The 20938-nt window shown below is 37.2% G+C and overlaps 1 protein-coding gene across 1 annotated transcript; it reads left to right on the top strand.

The window, feature by feature from the left end:
• Positions 1 to 327: 327 nt before the first annotated feature.
• Positions 328 to 20481, top strand: LOC149539884 (citrate synthase, glyoxysomal-like). The gene is made up of 13 exons (XM_089801082.1): positions 328 to 666; positions 15393 to 15573; positions 15675 to 15760; positions 16036 to 16140; positions 16284 to 16346; positions 16551 to 16660; positions 18618 to 18737; positions 18997 to 19072; positions 19155 to 19228; positions 19333 to 19453; positions 19580 to 19677; positions 19776 to 19899; positions 20023 to 20481. Exons 1-13 carry the CDS (start codon positions 427 to 429, stop codon positions 20152 to 20154), a joined length of 1530 nt encoding a protein of 509 aa, XP_089657208.1. The 5' UTR covers positions 328 to 426; the 3' UTR covers positions 20155 to 20481.
• Positions 20482 to 20938: the final 457 nt, after the last annotated feature.

The following is a 20938-nucleotide window of genomic DNA, read 5'->3' as shown; positions in this document are numbered from 1 at the left end:
GTGATCACACTTCACAAAAAAGGATTGAAAACATCAGTCCCTAACTAAAAGCCGAGACTAATAATTCCACACCTATCCACAAAATGGAAACCGAACAGATCCCCCAATTATCCTACTTCGTTACAAGTGGGACCCAAACAAAAACAGATCAAATGTATAATAATTCCACTTTCGCTCAAAAAGTTTTAACTCCCTTGATCCTTTTCTACACTATCCCCCGACACGTCACCATCTCTAGATCATCTCTGTATATACGCATTCATATACACATTGTGTATATGAATAAGATCTCCTTTCTAAAATATTCCCCGGGACTCGGTTTTCCCTGAATTTTAAGCATTTGGGCCTCCGAAACAAATTGGGTTTCATAGGCTGGTGGAATAAATTGTTTTCTGGACGTTTTGGTCTGTCGGGACTGATCCGATAATGGCTTCTCTGGAGGGTCATAGTTCTCAATCGACCGCCAATAGCAGATTAGCAGTGTTCTCTCGTCATTTGTTGGGTTCTGCCGAGAATTCTTTCCCGGTAATTGAAAATTCGCCGGTGTCTGCACAGACGGTTGGGGGTCTCAGGGGCTCACTGACTGTAATTGATAATAGGACAGGGAAGAAAATCGAGGTGGAAGTTAGTGAAGGAGGAACCATCAAGGCTACTGACTTTAAAAAGGTAAGTCTCCTTATGAATTTTTTTTTTTCCAATAACTTTTTTGAAAGGATGAAATTCAAGGAAGTTCTTAATTTTTTCCATTTTCTTTTTGGAATGATTGAATAAGCATTTTGTTCATTTATCTATTGAAAGAGATTAGATGTTGAAAGCACAAATTTTGTCCACAGAATCAAATACTTGGTTTAATATTATTATTCAAATTTGACAAAGCAACGGAGGAGCCATTAAAAGAAAAAAAAACTTTTTGATTTGTATTAACCTTTGGATCACAATCCATGATTTATCACGAGGATGAAAAACCTATGACATAGCATGTGTAAATTGCTAAGTTAGTTCAATACGTAGCCCTTGACATGTGAAATGGAAAAGCGATGGGAAGATTGGAAAATTAATGGGAGAGAGCCATGTCATCGAATCGTGGATTCTGATCCCTAATGTTGATAGAAAAATCAAACACAGTTGCTTTTGAAAATCTTCTCCATTGATAGCAGTAAATTATTGTTTTAGTGCCTGCAAAATGGATGCTTTGCTAGAAAGCTTCTGGAATTTTTTCTTTAGAATTTGTCAATCTAATTAGAAAAGTTTACAAGGCAGTAGAAATTCCGTGGAAACTTCACAACTTGCGTGAGAGTCTTTTGAAATCATCTGTATAGCTTTTTCCTTGGCTTCAAATTAATCCGTGATAATGGTTCCTTATGAGAGATCCACATAGTTTGGACAAACATAATCTTGACGGCGGGTCCTGCAGAGAAATACAGAAACCAGGACATTAAAGAACCTGCCCAATTCTCGCCTGGTTACATGATGCAAACATTCACTTAAAGCTTCATTTTTTTTTCTATTTTAATTATTTCACCAATTTGTTTTCATATTTTAACTGCTGGATAGACACTCTTTTGTTTCCCAATCTTCTTTTTGCTTGTGCTCTTTTTTCATTTCTTTCTGTCTATGTTTTCCATGGGAAGAAATTGGTTCAAATATCTATCACAAATAGCATACCGACAATATTTGGTGCAGGAGCACCCTGGTAAAGCATCAAGGTGGAGGAAACACCATGAAGACACCATGAAGATATTACAAGGATAGAGTTTAATGTAATGAGCCTTGCTCAAATCTGATCACCTATTGCCTTATTTGTTACTTTTAAAGAGTTCTACAATACTATGCAAGCAACAACTAAGAGAATATGAAACATCTACAGCCAATAAACCTTTACAAGATCTGGATATAAAACTAATATTTGTAACAATCTACTAATTTTTCCTCATCTAATACAATGCCAATTTTCAAACCCAAGACTCTGGTGATATATGTATGAATGAATGCTTAGAAACTTACAAGACCTCCACTTACAGCAGTAGCATATAACATACATGAATAAGTAAGGGAAACCTGGTTATGTTGCAGCCTCCTTAAAGTATTTGATTCGTCAAAATGAGGTTGCCAAACAGCTCCAAATGATGTGCCCTAAATGAAACCCTAATGACAAGTAATAGCATGTTCCTGCAACAGGTGCCTGTAGCAAGCCCCCATCTTATTTTTTTCTCTTCACACCTGGCCCTTGGCCACAAATTCAGCACAATGAAGTGACTAAAATATCACCTCCAATCTGCAATAATTCAGGTGATGTTTCACACCCTCAAAATTGCTATCATTGGGAGTTTTTGTTCCCAAAGACAAATTGATTATCTGCAAGCTCTTGGCTCCACAAATACATAGGCAAATGTCAATACAAATCCGGATGCCTTCCCATGAAGCTCTCTCCTCTATTTATATTATTCCTGCCCTCCCCTTCTAGAATAATCATAAGTGTTATCTTATTGCACTATTCTGGAAGCTTCCTCCTTTCCAACAATAGATGAGCTATGCTTCACGACGATTCCCTAATATTAATTAATATAAAGTCATCTCTTTTTTTTTTTTATAAATAAAATTATTTAATGACTTTATAAGAAATCAAATTAATTAATTCCACTTAGCCTTTGAAGGATGAGAGGCTAAGAAACCTATTGAGAGGCTAAAGAGATGGGGACATTACAGTCCGCCCCTCTGGAAATTGCTTGTCCCCAAGCAATCTCAACCCTGGATGTTGCAGAATCTCTTCACTCTCTCCCATGTAGCATCCTCAATAGGTAGGTTCTTCCATTTAATCAAATATTCTCTGATGACACGGCTTCTCAATATCTTCTCTCTAAAATATAGTATAGCCTTTGGTGTCAAAATCAACTTACCCTCATTATCTAAGGGTGGTAGAACTGCAGAAGGAGCCACATGATGTCCCAATGCCTTCTTGAGGCGTGATGCATGGAAAATATTGTGCACTTTGTTGTCTGCCGGCAACTCTAGCTCGTAAGCCACTTCACCCACACACCTAATGACCTAGAAGGGTCCATAGTATCATGGCTTGAGCTTCTCTGCACCACTCTTCTTGAGAGTAGACTGTCTGTAGGGTTGCAACATCAAGTACACCATGTCTCCAACCTCAAAAGAGCGTTCCACTCTCTTCTGATCTGCATATTGTTTTTGTTGGTTTTGTGTCTTCTGGATGTTTTCACGAAGAACCCTCATGATATCCTGATTTTCCTATAACATGTCTCCAGCACTAGGTACTCTACTATCACCTATCAACAAATCAAGAAAGCTAGGAGCCTCATAACCATACAAGGCCATGAATGGTGTCATCTGAATAGAAATATGGTAAGTGGTGTTGTAGCAGTACTCACAAAGGTATATCCACTTAACCCATCCTTTTTGCTGCCCAGCAATATAATTTCTGAGGTATCCTTCTTTGCTGCCCATTTGTTGACTATCTCCGTCTGTCAATCTGTTTGAGGGTGGTGACTAGTACTCGGAGAAAGCTCAGTCCCACACAATCTAAAAAGCTCCTTTCAAAAATTGCTCATAAACCGACTATCTCGGTCACTAACAATGTTTTGTGGTAATCCATGCAATCTAAACACGTCACGAAAAAATAGTTCAACAACTTGTGTGGCTGAAAATGAAATAGTAATTGGAAAAAAAAGTGCAAACTTGGTCAAGCGATCAACCACCACATAAACACAATCCTTGCCTTGCACTTTTGGCAACCCTGTGATGAAGTCCATAGATATACATTCCCACTTCTTGTTGCGAATTGGAAGTGGCTGTAATAAACCAGTAGGATATGTATGGTTTTGTTTGTTCTGTTGACAAACAACACATTCTCTAACATATCGTAGCACATCGGATTTTAGACCCTTCCAAGTGAACCTCTCCCGAATCTGTCGATAGGTTTTGAATTACCCAGGATGGCCTGCCAATGGTGAATCATGAAAGAACCTCAATACTATGTTCTTCACTTTTGATCCTGGAGTCAAGAAAATCCTCCCCTTGTAAATGATAAGATCATTCACCATTGTGTACCTATTATCATGTAGTGACCTATCAATAATACTTGAAGCCCAAGAATCCTTAGCATATTCTGCCACAATCAAATGACTCCAATCCTCTGAAACCTCAGCCATAGAGCTCAAATGTGATCGGTGAGACAAGGCATCTACAACTATATTTTGTGAACCTTTGACAAAAGAAATGTCAAAATCATAAGATTGCAACTTGCTTACCCACTTTTGTTGATGGTCATTAAGATCCCGCTGCCCAAGGAAATGTCTCAAGCTATGGTCTGTTTTAACAATGAACTTACTGCCCACTAAGTATTGCCTGAACTTAGCCAATGCATGCATAATGGCCAACATTTCCTTGTCATATATACTGTAGCTCCTCTCAGGGCCCCTCAACTTCCTGCTTTCATATGCAATTGGATGTTTGTCTTGCATAAGGACAGCTCCAATCCCCTCACTTGAAGCATCACACTGCAACTCAAAGGTTTTAGTAAAATCGGGCAATGCAAGCACTGTGCAAGTAGTCATAAGTTGTTTGAACATCTCAAAGCATTCCTGTGCCTCATGAGTCCAAACAAAAGCCCCTTTCTTAGTCAAATCTGTAAGTGGTGCTACATGGTGAGAATACCTCTTGACAAATTTGCGATAGAATCCATATAAACCCAAAAATCCTCTAAGTTGTGTCAAATTCATCGGAGTAGGCCACTCAATAATTGCCTTGACCTTATTTGGATCCATCCGAACTCCTTCTGCACTAATGATGTGACCCAAATACAATAATTTTGTCATGCCCAAGTCACATTTAGATTCCTTTGCATATAGAGATTCCTTACCAAGAATACCCAAAACTATGTCAAGATGTGCGAGATGTTCTTCCCATGTCCGACTATAAACCAAGATATCATCAAAGAAGACTAACACAAATCGCCTCAACTGTGAATGAAATACCCTATTCATAGTAGATTGGAATGTAGCAGGGGCATTGGTTAGCCCAAATGGCATAATCACAAACTCAAAATGTCCACAATGGCAACGAAAAGCTGTCTTCTCAATATCTTCTTCTCTCACAAGAATTTGGTGGTAACCTGATCTCAGATCAATTTTGGAGAAGTACTTGGCACCATGCAATTCATCAATCCTTGGAATGGGGTGGCAGTTCTTGATTGTTCTCTTGTTAAGCATCCTATAATCAATACACATCTTTAGAGTACCATCCTTCTTTTTAACCAATACTACGGATGAAACAAAAGGTGACTTACTCAGTCTAATATGCCCCATAGCTAGCAACACCTTGATAGTTTTCTCTATCTCATCTTTAAGCCACTTAGGGTGCCTGTAAGGTGTGACTATAACAAGCTTAGCACCCTCCTCCAATTCAATGATGTGTTCTATTCCTCTATCTGGAGGTCTACCAGGTGGAATCTCGCTAAAAACCTTGTCATGCTTGATCCTCAACTCTTGTATATCAGGATGATAAATAGGTTTTTGCTGCTCTTCCTGTGTTGGCTTCAAAACACAACCTGCTGCCCATTCAACCATGTCATGACGCAAGAGATGTTCCATTTTCCTGAGGGAAATAGTCTTGCAACTGGTGTCTCTGAGTGCTTTCAACACATGAGTTTTTCCATCCATCTCCAATCTCATTTCCATCTCATGGAGGTTGAGGGTTGTTGAGATAATGGGTGTTGCACACATTGCATAATATTGTTATTTTATTATTTTATTTTATTATGTAATGTTGTGCCTAGATGGACGTGCAACATGTAAAGATTCACATGGAATATTCTTGATGAGTTGTATTGTAACATTGTGAAAATATTTCATGTAATTATTTAATATTGGGGAAAAAGAATTAAATGCCCAATATTAAGTGTGGGGTCAGTGGGTTAGGCAGCACATGGTATTAGCACATGGTTTATGTAATACCACTTGGTGGTTTTGTGGGACTTGCTACTATATAAGCAGCCACAAGGGTAGTTGTTGTATATAGAGAGTGAGTGACAAGGAGAAGAAAAAAGGCAAGAGTCGAGTGGGACAAGGCTTGACAGGTTAGCCAAGGGAGCATTTGTGAAGGTTGAAAGCATGGCATGGGATGTGTGGATTCATGCTTGTTCACATAGTTTTCTCAGTTGTGGCTATGGCCATGAAGGCTTCCATGGTTGTATGGCAATGGTATTTTTGCTGAATAATACATGGTGATGGATGCTTTTGGAGGCTGGGTTTTTCCCTCAACGGGGGTTTCCCAGGGTATATCTTGTGCCACAATTTTGTGGGTATGTTGTCTATTCTATTGCATGTGGATTTTAATTCCGTACTTATTTTAGATCTATTATGGGTTATGTGGAAACAGTTATATTCTTTATTGCCAAGTTTCCTTTCAAGTGGTATCAGAGCTATGGTTTTATTATTGTAACCCTAGATTGAATCCATGGGAATGCATGAGAGGATAAAAGAAAATGGCAAGATATATGAATGATTTATTGCAGATCTAAGAGTTTTTGGGTTTGTTGTTATAATGGGATGTTAAAAGATTTGAGCATGTGAAATTGTTGGACAAAAATATTTTTTCGGATGTTTCATTTAAAATGAGGGTTTTGGGGGGTAGCTTGCAAAAATGACCTCCTGGGTAAAAATAGACCTCACCATTGGATCCGGGTTGACATTTCCATAAATTTTGATATATAATATGCCCTAGTTTGGCCATGTTTAGAGGAAATGAAAGAGTTTTTTGGTTTCAGCCCATGATGGCCGTCAAATTTAATCTCGTCGGAATTTTCGTCACTGAAAAAAATAAAAAATGAAAAATCGTACTAAAAATGGTAAAAAGACTGTCTTAGTAAAATGGCCATAACTTTCTCTCAGAATATCGGATTTCAGACTTCTTACAGGTGTTGGAAAGCTAATTCAGAGCACTACAATATGGTGTAGGTTTGGTTCTATAATTTTGAAATTTTGTCAAGTTTTAAGAGCCCTAAAGTCAGATATTATTTATTTTGAGCACGGATTAGGGCATAACTTGGGCATACGGAGTCAAATTTTGGACTTCAAGTAGTCAATGGAAAGCTTTTGGAGAGCTCTACACATTGGTTCAGATTTGGTGCAGGTTTGGCATAATTTATTTGTTGATATATTGATCTGAACAGTTTATGGTATATATTTTGACTATGGTAACATTGTGAGTTTATGGCATTGGAAATTTAAGATTTGATGTCATTGTATACTCAGTTCATATTTCAGATTGGTCTCATGATGATATGGTTATTAGTGTTTGGTTTGGATATGCATGATGACTTGTTGGGTCTACAAGTTGTGCAGTGTTGTAAGCGGTCTATACTTACATGTTGCATTTATAGCTTGGTTATGGGTTGTCTTTGCCCATTGATCTTTTATTATTGATGCATATTCAGATTGGTGGCTTGGATTTGGGTTGTCTATGCCCTAAGTCACATGATTTTATCTTCATGTAGAAGGGATGAGATGTTGTTACCAGGTACAGTCATGGCAGAGGATTGTGGTTGACTATTTTATGCTGACAGGTTGGACATATTGAGAGCCAGATGCTCAGTTCATGGATGTGATCATGGTGTCATGGATTTTGGCATGACATGATTGGTTATACAGGTACATCCTTGATGTTCATTAGCTTGGATTTCTGATTCAGTTATGGTGGTATATCTTCTTGGTTGAGGATCATGGTTATTTGGTTTCTTTTGAGGAGCTCATGATGTGCACTTTGAGTTCTTTGATGGTTTGATGCTTTGGTTGATTCTCATGGTTAGAGGATGGGTTTTTCATCATTATGTCATGGATAGCTTGGATACATGGTTTAGTGAGAGCTTGTGACAGTGATGGGGTGACAGTGCAGGATTAGTTCCTGGTTTGGTTTATATCTTCTTTGTTTGGAGATGATGGATTTTATGATGCCATAGGTGACTTGGTACCACAATTGAGTGGGAGTTGTTGGCATTGATATATTTATTGAGTGTTTGCAGATGTTGGAGGTTTGTCTTAGATCTTCTTGCTGCAGAAGCGTCTTTGACATTTGCATGGCACACTCGGTTATCTTCATGGTGTTTGAAGATGGTTAGATCTTGAGGACTCATGGAGTTCTTGGTTATCTTCATGGTATGTGGAGATGGTTCTTCATGGTATGTGGAGATGGTTTTCTTCATGGTGTGTGGAGATGGTTGCATCTTTAGGACTCACAAGGTTCTTGGCAAAGGTGTGGTTTATGCTTTTATTTGGCATGTTATCCTTAATGTGAGGATGGTTTCATTATTATGTCATAGCATACTCTTGATACATGTTTAGAGTTGTGACATGTTATGGTGTGTTCATATGGAGCATGTTATCTCTTTGGTTGAGATGGTAAGATCATGTTGTCATGTTTATGTTCCTAAGGCCATGGTTGGAACTTTGACATTGATCTTGGTTTAGTTTCTTGGTATTGAGTACACTGATCATAAGCTGGATACTTCATGATATTGCTATGTTGCATTTGGAGTTGGCATGGATTGATTGGTTACAGGTGTTCATGGATACTTAGAGACGGTGGTGATGCTGATTTCTCTTGGATTAGAGAAGTATTTGTTGAGACGGTTGATGGTTTCAGCAGGAAGTCCGAGGGGCAGTCACCTGATATGGACTTGAGAGGAGATTGTTCTTAGATGAGTCTTGGTTGGAGACTTGAGTATCTTGATGAGCATTCTCATTCCCCACTCTTGGTCTACTCGGCGGTTTGCTACTTGAGAGGTATAACCCATTGTTTCTCTCAGTTGCATTATATTTATGCTTGTCTTTCATGGAAATGGATCTTGAACTATGGTACATGAGTTAGTTTTGGTGGGTTCATTTGAGAGATGGTTTAGCATTGGTTATCTCCATGTGCATATGTTGTTATGCTGGTTAAGTTTGGGAGATGGTTTTATATTTGGGCATATTCCTTCGTTTAGGAATGGGTTTATTGAGTTTGATCTTCTTGTGAGAGGCTTACATCCATGATTAGTTATATGGTATGGTTTGGGTGTTTTTGAGGCTTCTTGTTGGAGTTTTATGGAGGAGATCATACTTGCACAGTTTACATCTAGAGGTGTGTGTAGAAGGACATGATACAGGTTATGATTTGCATGGTTTCTCTAGTCTTGGTTATCTTCCTGGATGTTCAGTTTTGACTACATTGGATTTGAGATTGGTTAGAGATTTTGATCACTAGTTTGTGCTCATGTATGTCATGTGAGAGATGACATGGTTATTCCTTTATCTCTTTCCTCTGTTGGTTGTGGAGAATTTGGGAGACTATTGGAGACTTGTTATGAGAGTTGTTCTTGCAGGATATCAGTTGATGTATTGTGGATGTCCTTGATACTACATGGATTCAGTTCTTTGAGATGTTGTGAGTGGATTGGTTATAGATTTGACATTATCTTTTGCAGTGGGAGCTTCTTGGTATATATGTCGCAGGTATTGCTCTTGAGGCTTGTGATTGCAAGTTATAGATTGGATATGTCAGTGATATGAGATTCACTTGTTATACCTTTGAGGTATGGATAGTTGGATGGGTTTGGCACTTTGTTGTGGGTGCTATTTCAGCTATGGATATTTTGACAACTACGGATACATGTGATTACCTTTGGATCAGGTTTTTTGTGCTTGGAATTTCAGTTGGTACAAGATTTTATGATCTTCTAATGTGACAGGTTGGGTGGCTTTCTCTTTGGATGGCTTCTATGTATGTCCAGTGGTAGTGGCATAATAGGAGGTGAGATCATTCATGTTTGAGATGTTGGATACTTTGATTTTTGTTGCGGATACCAAGATGGAGCACTTGGTGTATTTTGATCCATGATGGTGGATGTGCTGGGAGGGATTGTTCCCTTGTTCATTTATGTGGCTACGGATTGACCTTATGCAATGTATACAACAAGTGGGAGATTGTTGAGATAATGGGTGTTGCACACATTGCATAATATTGTTATTTTATTATTTTATTTTATTATGTAATGTTGTGCCTAGATGGATGTGCAACATGTAAAGATTCACATGGAATATTCTTGATGAGTTGTATTGTAACATTGTGAAAATATTTCATGTAATTATTTAATATTGGGGAAAAAGAATTAAATGCCCAATATTAAGTGTGGGGTCAGTGGGTTAGGCAGCACATGGTATTAGCACATGGTTTATGTAATACCACTTGGTGGTTTTGTGGGACTTGCTACTATATAAGCAGCCACAAGGGTAGTTGTTGTATATAGAGAGTGAGTGACAAGGAGAAGAAAAAAGGCAAGAGTCGAGTGGGACAAGGCTTGACAGGTTAGCCAAGGGAGCATTTGTGAAGGTTGAAAGCATGGCATGGGATGTGTGGATTCATGCTTGTTCACATAGTTTTCTCAGTTGTGGCTATGGCTATGAAGGCTTCCATGGTTGTATGGCAATGGTATTTTTGCTGAATAATACATGGTGATGGATGCTTTTGGAGGCTGGGTTTTTCCCTCAACGGGGGTTTCCCAGGGTATATCTTGTGTCACAATTTTGTGGGTATGTTGTCTATTCTATTGCATGTGGATTTTAATTCCGTACTTATTTTAGATCTATTATGGGTTATGTGGAAACAGTTATATTCTTTATTGCCAAGTTTCCTTACAAGGGTGAATATTCCTATGTCATGTAACCATGTCATTCCCAAAACCATATCTGTGTCTCCCATGTTCACCACATAAAAATCTGCCTTGAACTCATAGTTATTCAAGCGCATGGGCAATTTTGAAATCATTTTGTCACACCTAAGAGTGAAACCATCAACAACCTTAACTCGAATTCCCTCAAACTTCTCAGTCTGTATACCACGCCTCTCAACAAGCCTAGTATCAATGAAATTGTGTGTCGCACCTGTATCAAGAAGAGTAATAATCTTTTGACCAGCAAGAACCCCTCTCATCCTAAAAGACCCTTCTCGCTGAATACTTGTGAGACGAGCCTCTTTAAGCTTCACTTCTTCCTCTAATTCTTCATCATGTTCTGATTTTTCTAATTCTAAATCATTAATTTTAGATTGCTGGGCTGAATCAGAATCTTCAATTAGTACCCACATTGCACGATTTGACTTCCCCTTAGGTTTCATAGGGCAGTCATGGTTAATATCATATGGTCCCTTACAATAGAAGCATGGTTTCTTCTTCCTCAAATCATTAAGAGTCTCACTGTCAAGTGGAAAAGTAGACTTATCTTTGGCTTTGTCCTCCTTCTTAGGAAACTTCTTGTTGTCACGACTGGGAAATGTTCCCTTTGATGTAAACTTTCTGGTGGGGGCAGCAAACTCCATGCTTCGTCCCTTCTTCATTGCTTCCTGTGTTGAGGGAGGATCGAAAGCTTTCAACCAACCCTTCAACGGCTCCATCAATCCTTCCATGAATAAGACCACCAATCTTCTCTCACTGATGTTAGGAACCATGACCAATAACTGTTGGAAGTCATTCACATAAGCATCAAGAGAACCATGTTGTTTTAGTTGTGCCAATTCACGGAAAGTCACCTCAGAATCTTTGACATCAAACCTTTCAATCAGCCTATTAGTAAACTCCTCATATATAGTGATAAGGTTATGTCCAAGAGTGACTAACCCATGATACCACCACTTGTGAGCAGCTCTTTCAAGATGTAGTGTGGCAAATCTTATGGCATCCTCTTCAGGCATTGGTCTCAAAGAAAGATAATTATCAAGCTTTTGAACCCAAGACCTAGCTGTGCATTTGTTACTTCCATCATAGTAAGGCATGGGAATCTTTCCAAGTGTTTGTTGATAGTCATTTCTTGGAGCATAGTGATCATTCCTTCCTCCTCTCCTATTCCTTTGATTCATGAATTGATCAAACGTCCATATTTCTCTCATATCAGGGGGGAGATTGGTATACTCCAAGTAAGCCTGTCTAGCTTCATCTCCAAAAGAAATAGCTGGAGTAGCATGTGGTTTGTTCTTCTCTTGGTATAAAGGTAGGGGAAAAAGGCCTAGAGGCTGATCCTCTAGTTTCTTCAGCACGATGTATAGACCTTCCCTCATTATTTCCACTATGTTCAGCTGTGTTTTGATTTTGAGTTGCTATTTTCTGATTTTGAGTGGCTTGCTGATCCATTTTTGCTAATAAGCATGACAACATATCAAGCATGGTATCAAATTTCTTTTCAGCTCTTGCATCCCTATTTTCTTCCTTTGCCATATTTTGGACTGTTTTGCTGGTATCTCTTTCTCTTAATGCTTTTGAGGATGTATCCCTTTCAACCTGTGGTCCCCTTAAACCTGTGGATTCTGATATTGTTGTTTCTGTTGTTCCCTGTTATAACATCTAATTTCTCTCTCACTCATCTGCTGTTTGACTGTTCACAGATGGCAAGATGAAAGCTCTGATACCACTGTAATGAGCCTTGCTCAAATCTGATCACCTATTGCCTTATTTGTTACTTTTAAAGAGTTCTACAATACTATGCAAGCGACAACTAAGAGAATATGAAACATCTACAGCCAATAAACCTTTACAAGATCTGAATATAAAACTAATATTTGTAACAATCTACTAATTTTTCCTCATCTAATACAATGCCAATTTTCAAACCCAAGACTTTGGTGATATATGTATGAATGAATGCTTAGAAACTTACAAGACCTCCACCTACAGCAGTAGCATATAACATACATGAATAAATAAGGGAAATCTGGTTATGTTGCAGCCTCCTTAAAGTATTTGATTCTTCAAAATGAGGTTGCCAAACAGCTCCAAATGATGTGCCCTAAATGAAACCCTAATGACAAGTAATAGCATGTTCCTGCAACAGGTGCCTGTAGCAAGCCCCCATCTTTTTTTTTTCTCTTCACGCTTGGCCCTTGGCCACAAATTCAGCACAATGAAGTGACTAAAATATCACCTCCAATCTGCAATAATTCAGGTGATGTTTCACACCCTCAAAATTGCTATCATTGGGAGTTTTCGTTCCCAAAGACAAATTGATTATCTGCAAGCTCTTGGCTCCACAAATACATAGGCAAATGTCAATACAAATCCGGATGCCTTCCCATGAAGCTCTCTCCTCTATTTATATATTCTTGCCCCCCCCTTCTAGAAGAATCATAAGTGTTATCTTATCGCACTATTCTGGAAGCTTCCTCCTTTCCAACAATAGATGAGCTATGCTTCACGGCGATTCCCTAATATTAATTAATATAAAGTCATCTCTTTTTTAAAAATAAAAAATAAAAATTATTTAATGACTTTATAAGAAATCAAATTAATTATTTCCGCTTAGCCTTTGAAGGATGAGAGGCTAAGAAACCTATTGAGAGGCTAAAGAGATGGGGATTTACATTTAAAGTGACCTAAAAGATCCAAAAAAATATGTAAACGGGTCATTAGTACTGTTAGACATGATAGAATGCATTAATGACGCAAATTTGTAAAAGTTGCATTATATGCAAAATATGGCCTAGAAGGCTAACCATGGGAATGTAATGGATTATAGGGTTTTTAGGAATATTTAGGGTGGAAGAGGTCTTATTAAGTCCTTCAGATGTTCTTAGATCAAATAATGGGAAAACAATATAATGTTGCTAAAGTTTGACAACAAGTTGTCAACTTGGCAACTTAACTTACAACTAAAAGATAATAAACTATCATCAATCGGATCAATGGGAGTTAGAATCAGTTAATGAGGAAGTTGGTTAGTTTATAACTCTTAGAGAGTCTATTTAAGGCATATTGGTCGAATACAGATGAGAGGCATGGTGTATGAACAGTAATATATAATAAACAAAGTTTCTTTCTGCAATTTATGTCATTTTCTATTGTTACAGCCTATTTCCAACGTGGTTTAATGAGATATTGAATTCATTGTAGATACTCATCAAAAAGGAATTCTAGTATACTAAATACTCTGTATCTTGTCTTTTGAATCATTTTATTTGGTTTAGAATAGGCAGAGATATAGAAGTTTGAAGTGAAACTGCCGAAACCTTTGGGAAGGGTATTCAAAGACTTGAAAATGTAGTTTCTTTTCATTATAGTGTAGAATAAGTCTCCTCATTGACAGCGATGGTGGAAGACATTGTATATCAACCTGTTTTGGTCATTTAAAGAAGGATCATACACCATCGGGAGAAGGATTGAGTGTGGAAAAGAGGTCTATGATAGTCACAGAGAGAGGGTTTTGTCACAGAAAATTGGGTCCTGTTGCAAGGGTCATATCTCCCAAACCCACCATTGGATTCGCTCAGATAAAAATGTTGTTGGGGACCAAATTGCGCCAAATATCAACGGTTGGATTGAGCAAATATGGTTTTATCAAAAAGTTATGGATGACTGTTTATGGGTATATGTAGAGGACAGTGATAGGGTAGGTTTTCATGGATTTGTTTCATGAATATGTTGCGAAGTTTTATAAAGGGATTAAAGGGTTGTAGGGGGACATATAGAAGAGTCCTTTTGTTTCAAGTAGTAGTGGATCCTTTGAGAGTGATCCTAGTTGATAGGTTATTGGAGACAAGTGGAGTGCTGGAAGACTGGAACAGTCACAACACCATATGTTCAAAATGCATTGATGCATGAGTGGGGGGTTCAGAGAGTGAAGACATTAAGATGTGGAGTCTTGTGGAAGATAATATTGTTTCAGCCCACTAGCCTCTGCATCAATATTGGTCTCTCTAGTTCTCTTCTCTGTCCAATACTATTTCTGCTGGTTTTCAAAAAAATTCCTATTCTGTTTAAAAGAGTTTCTATATTTTGGTCCATTTCAGAGACCATTTCCTGTTGTTTATCTGTTTCATGTATTTAACTTAACAAATAATCTCATTTGTTTTCTGACGTAGTTGTCCATGCTTCTTTTGCTTGCTTTTCTGAACTTTTGTCCCGTTTGGGATTCCTGGTGGAACATAAATATTAATATGACATCCTTTTCCCTGTAGGGTATGTCTTAATCCATTTCAAATTGTTCAAGCAAATGACACTTGGATTAATTGTTTCACAATAGCAGCATGCTCCAACCCTTGAGAAACATAAGCGTATATCAGTGACATAGGGCTTCATCTTGTTTAACTCTGGTTAGCTTTTGTGTTTCTGATCCTTAAGAATAGAATGAGCACAAGTAGAAAAGTTTGTAATGGTCGACTTGTGTTGTTTGAACTTTTAAAGTCTGTCTCTAAAGCAGCACGTGCACTCAATTTTATCTCAAAGATTATAATGCCTTGCATTAGCATGTCTTTCTTTAAAAGTCAAACGACAGTCCCCAAGTAATTTTTATTAGACTTTACATAATTTTTATATTATAAAAGATCAACTTTTGAGGAGCTGGATGTTTGGTATGCAGTTAACCACAGGTGGAGATGACAAGGGACTGAAGCTCTATGACCCAGGCTATTTTAATACTGCTCCTGTTCGTTCATCTATTTCATACATAGATGGAGATGAAGGTATATTGCGATATAGAGGTTATCCAATTGAAGAGTTAGCTGAGAAGAGCACATTTCCTGAGGTGGCTTACCTTTTAAGTAACTCTCTCTCCCCCCCCCCCTTCTCTATCTGAATTGAACAGTTTGTGCTCTTAGCCCCGAATTTTTCTGAGGCCTTGTCATTTGTTGTTGGTTTGAAGTGTATGGAAATCTACCATCTGCGACTGAACTGGCAGATTGGGAATTTGCTATTTCTCAACACTCAGCGCTACCTGATGGACTTATGGTAATGCTCATTCTCTCTGGTCTATATTTCTACTAAAGCCATTTTCATTCCTTTTTATGTAGATATTCCTTTCAATTCATTTAAGTGAAAAAATAAGTAGTCAACTGTCAAATTCATTCTTCTTGCTCGTGTATTGCTTAATGTTTTCTCAGTTCTGTAATGCTTCAATTAAACAATCGTTCTAGTCATCATGATTTTTGTATTTGTAATATTCCAAGTAAACTGTATAAATTTTAAGCTTAGTTGAAGTGGAATTTGTTTTTAAACATCTGCAGGATATCATACAAACGATGCCTCATGATGCTCATCCAATGGGTATGCTGGTCTCTGCAATAAGTGCGCTTTCTACATTTCACCCAGATGCCAATCCAGCATTGAGGGTATAGAGGCCGTTGATTGCAATTGCTCATGGCATTATGATAGGATATAACTTCAACTCAAAATGCCCTTTAATGACCTATCACATCCAGAGAATCTATTTCATCTATTAATTATTTCAGACTAATAACTGTTTTTCTTATAGGGTCAAGATCTTTACAACTCAAAGTCTGTTAGGAACAAGCAGATTGCCCGTGTGTTGGGGAAGGTAATTTCCTTCATTTAGGGATATTCCGAGTTGCATTTAACCAAAACTTTATAAAAGGTTTTATAAAACTGTATTTTGCATTTATTCCGAGCTTTATCAATATGATAATGTCATTGTTGAAAGAAAAGGAACTGAGGAGGTGCTCTTTAGTTCTTCTAAGGGTAATATTTGCAATAAAAAGCTCATTTCATTCCACATATATAGGTGCCAACCATAGCAGCGGCTACAAACTTGAGAAGGAATGGGAGACAACCAATTTTTCCTTCTAACAGTCTTTCATATGCAGAAAATTTCCTTTATATGTTGGATTCATAGTAAGTTGCATGCGACATCCCTTTTTAATTTTATATTCTCAGCGTATATTTACAGTCCTAATATGTTTGAAGTGCATAGTCGAATTCATCAATTCACTTTTTTAATTTGCTTTTCACGTATAATGATTAAACAACTTTTTGTTAGATATTAATGTTGGGATTTTTAATTTCCTGTATCTTGTTGCATCTATCTTTATATGTTTGTTTTGATTAAAATATTTCTCAACACAAATCTATCCAAATGTAACAAAAAAGAAACCTTTGAACCTTGCATAGATCATGTTTTTAAGAGCACATTCATGGTACCAGTCCAAGATTTGTCTATACAGAGGGTAAGCATGTGTGAAATTTGAGCATTGGAAACAGGAAAGGAGTATGCATATCGAAAAGACAGCCATCAGCATCAGTATAACCTTAATTTGAGTGGTCACTTAGAGAAATTCTTAGGACTGAAACTTTCACCAGCAACAATATTTTCTGACTTATTTTAGGGTTACCTTGGATGATCCAACAAGAGGAGGAGTCCCAGTTCTTAAATTGACCATTACCCAGTGTATGGAAGCAAATGAGCAGCAAAAAGAACATTTTATTGCTATTCTCTTCACATTTTTCACATTCTCCCATTATGCTTGTGGTTGTTATGTTTTGTTGAATATAATCCATTTTTAAGGTTCCAAGTGTCAGAATTGGATGTTAGGTTCTGTGATCTACAATTATCTGTTTACAAGCATGAAAGGAATAGAGCAACACAGAGACTTGGTAACTGGTGCATTCTAAAGAATAAAAATTGTGTCAAAATCTATGATAGAATGAAAATCATTTTAGATGAGCCACACACTGGATGAGCCATGCACTTATGTTTATATGCAAAATCATAATAAATTTTAGAGAGAGTAAACACTCGCCCTTTGGAAACAACCACATAAATCTATGGACTATTCCAAAAGATACCAACATTTCGTGACTCATTGGGTTCTATAAGTCAGGTCTACACTATACACCAATATTAATGATATTTTCCTGAAGAATTAGCTTCTAAATAAGTACTATCACTATGTGCTATTATGTTTGTGTACTGTGAGCTTCAATCTGTTTTGGTGCCTCCACTGTCTCTTAGTTGTGACTACTACTGTTTCTTAGTTTAATGCATAACTCAAAAAGATAAAATTTCTTCCTTTCTATAATGTTATTTGTCACAGACCTTAAAGCTGATGCACCAGTATTTCTTCTTTATTGTAGTTTTAGAGACTTTTTTTAGTTGCTAGAATATATTGGTTATTTTGGGCTTAAATCTCAAATATCATAATCACAACATTGAAACCAGAAATGTTATTATTTTTTAGGTTTGTATTTAATCAGTGCTATCTCTGTCTCTTGTGGTGGTTTAGTGGTTGTCAGAAACATCTTTATTTGTGATCTGCTTTATGTATGAATTCTCATGGTCATTTATTACTCCCTTTACCTTCCATTGTAGTTTACTTATCTTCTGATATTAAAATTTATTACTTGATTTTGCAATACTTAATTGTCTATATCTCATGTTAGTTGAAACTCTAAGCTCATCACCGAGCATTTACCTTTCCTATTCCTAATATTCAGGGATAGTTTGAATCAAACATACCTTTCTTGAGTTTTATCTAGCATCCAATCATGTTTACGTGAACTGAAATTTTAGTAACATATTTTGGAATGATATGTGGATTCCTGATTGGATTAAGTCTTCAAAAATTGTCTCTAGCAATTTGTTCCTTTGTTTTAATGGTTTGCTTCTAAAATATTAACTTTATCTAGCATCCAATCATGTTTACGTGAACTGAAATTTTAGTAACATATTTTGGAATGATATGTGGATTCCTGATTGGATTAAGTCTTCAAAAATTGTCTCTAGCAATTTGTTCCTTTGTTTTAATGGTTTGCTTCTAAAATATTAACCTAAATCTATAATTTGGAATCACAGTGGTGATAGGACATACAGGCCTAATCCTCGACTTGCAAGGGTGTTGGATGTCCTTTTTATCTTGCATGCTGAGCATGAAATGAATTGCTCTACTGCAGCTGCTCGACATCTGGCTTCAAGGTACTCAGATTGTGCCTACATTTTACCTTTTCAGGAGATGTGTATATATGTATAATATATTCCATTTGTCATTGATCGAAAAGGTGAACAATGATCAATCAGAGAGTAAAATATGATTTCAAGTTTTATGGACAGTTCCAGAAGCCAAGCAGACTAGATGATTGTGTCTTTGATAAAAAATAGTCCATCATAAAGTAAAATGCACTAATTAGAAGTGGGCTTATGGCTATTCTTTCTCACTCTAGCATCTTTTGTGCAGTGGTGTGGATGTCTATACAGCTCTTGCTGGAGCAACTGGTGCTCTGTATGGCCCTCTACACGGAGGGGCGAATGAGGTAAGCTTCGGTTGTACTTTTCTTACACTTGCCATATTGTTTTAATCTTTGGATATCTGGATCATTGATTTTATCTTTACAGGCTGTACTCAGAATGCTGAATGAAATTGGGACAGTTGATAATATTCCAGAGTTCATCGAGGGTGTCAAAAACAGGTTGATATCTGCAAGACTACTGGCTTGTTTCTATATCTTAAATTCAAATTTAAAGTAATTATATAATTCTTGGATTGTTGTAATACTGTTACCATATTGGTTAGGAAGAGAAAGATGTCTGGATTTGGTCATCGAGTTTACAAGAATTACGATCCGCGGGCCAAGGTGATTCGTAAGCTGGCAGAAGAAGTATTCTCCATTGTTGGGCGTGATCCTTTGATTGAGGTTTGTACTTGGTGATGTTGTATTAATGACAGCCAATATCAGAGTTGGGATGCCCAAAATCTTTTTTAGTGGAATCGGAATTTATCTTAGCGACATGTTATGCTTGTATTTCAAATTTTGTTGCAGGTAGCTGTGGCTTTAGAGAGGACTGCACTTTCAGATGAGTACTTTGTCAAGCGGAAGCTCTATCCAAATGTGGATTTCTATTCAGGCTTGATTTATAGGTAATTGACTCTAGCCATTGATGACCATTTCTTTCAAATTGTTGAGATGGTTTCATTTTCTAAGATGGCTTTGGGGTATGTTATGTTTGTTATATCAGAGCACTGGGTTTTGATACCGAGTTCTTCCCAGTCCTTTTTGCAATTCCACGCATGGCGGGTTATCTTGCACATTGGAAAGAATCTCTTGATGACCCAGATACAAAAATTATGAGACCTCAACAGGTTTGTAGGATCTCTCAGTTTAGGTTTTTGGCCAATCCATCTTTCTACGCTGTTTAAATGAATTTGACATTTTAAAGCATTTTTATTATCAAAAAAGTTATATATTTGATTTTTTATCTCCAGTGGTACACTGGTGTGTGGCTTCGCCAATACACCCCTGTGAATAAGAGGGAAGTTGAAGAGCAGACTGAAAAAATTGGTGAATTATCGATTTCTAATGCAACAAGAAGGCGTCGTGCAGGAGTCCATGCATGATTTTCTTTCCCATTGTCGAGAACTTATTGTTGACAAGGAGCTTTGCAACTTTTTTACAATGGCAGTTAATGAGATGAGCTTAGTTATGCCCGAACAATCAAATGCCCAAATACATTTTTTGCCAGATCTGATCTTTGCCCCATATCTGTATTTGGCTTATCTCAGTTACTTGCACTATTTTACCTGTAAGCAAGCAAATAAAAGCTGGAACTGAAAAGCATTTGCATCCAGCTACTACCAGAATATCTTGTATGAGATGAAAATGTACTCTTTATGTTCTTAACAAAGAGAGGCAAGTGCAAACATAACAGGAGAAATTGTTTCTTATTTGAGTTGCATTTGACATGTAGCACATTTCTTTATAATTTTGGATGCTTTCTTTTGGTACACAATGTTTGGGGTTCTCACCAGCATAGCAGTAATCAAAGCCATTGCTTAAGTTAATTTAGGCTCCATTATTTCGTTTAATTTGGTGATGATTGTTGGAATCCAAGACAACATAAATGTGTAAAATTTGGTTTCTGGTTAGGTTTCTAGAGAAAGCAGTGACAAAGAAATTTAGCGAACTTTACATTATCAGACAACATTGTGGTTATTACTTCCAGGTCAAAGCGTTTACCCCTCTTTAAAATAACATTGTGGTTATTACTAGGATAAAAGCTCTAGTCTGAGGAACTGACAATGTTGCATATGGAAAAAATATAATGGACCATTAAGTCTTGCAACTTTCTTCAACAAGATTTCCAGTGTGCAATATTGGATGAAATAGACCGATCAGGTGTTG

This window comes from Cupressus sempervirens, chromosome 9 (assembly GCF_028749045.1).
Source record: "Cupressus sempervirens isolate cs-2001-9-10 chromosome 9, ASM2874904v1, whole genome shotgun sequence".
Lineage (NCBI taxonomy): Eukaryota > Viridiplantae > Streptophyta > Pinopsida > Cupressales > Cupressaceae > Cupressus > Cupressus sempervirens.
The sequence above is the reverse complement of the archived record's forward strand: the minus strand, read 5'-3'. Positions and strand labels throughout refer to the sequence as shown.

Excerpts from the sequence above, each read along its gene's own strand:
- LOC149539884 (XM_089801082.1), top strand. The coding sequence starts at position 427 with ATGGCTTCTCTGGAGGGTCATAGTTCTCAATCGACCGCCAATAGCAGA. Across the intron at positions 667-15,392 it reads AGGCTACTGACTTTAAAAAG|TTAACCACAGGTGGAGATGA; the intron begins GTAAGTCTCCTT and ends TTTGGTATGCAG. Across the intron at positions 15,574-15,674 it reads TGAGGTGGCTTACCTTTTAA|TGTATGGAAATCTACCATCT; the intron begins GTAACTCTCTCT and ends GTTGGTTTGAAG.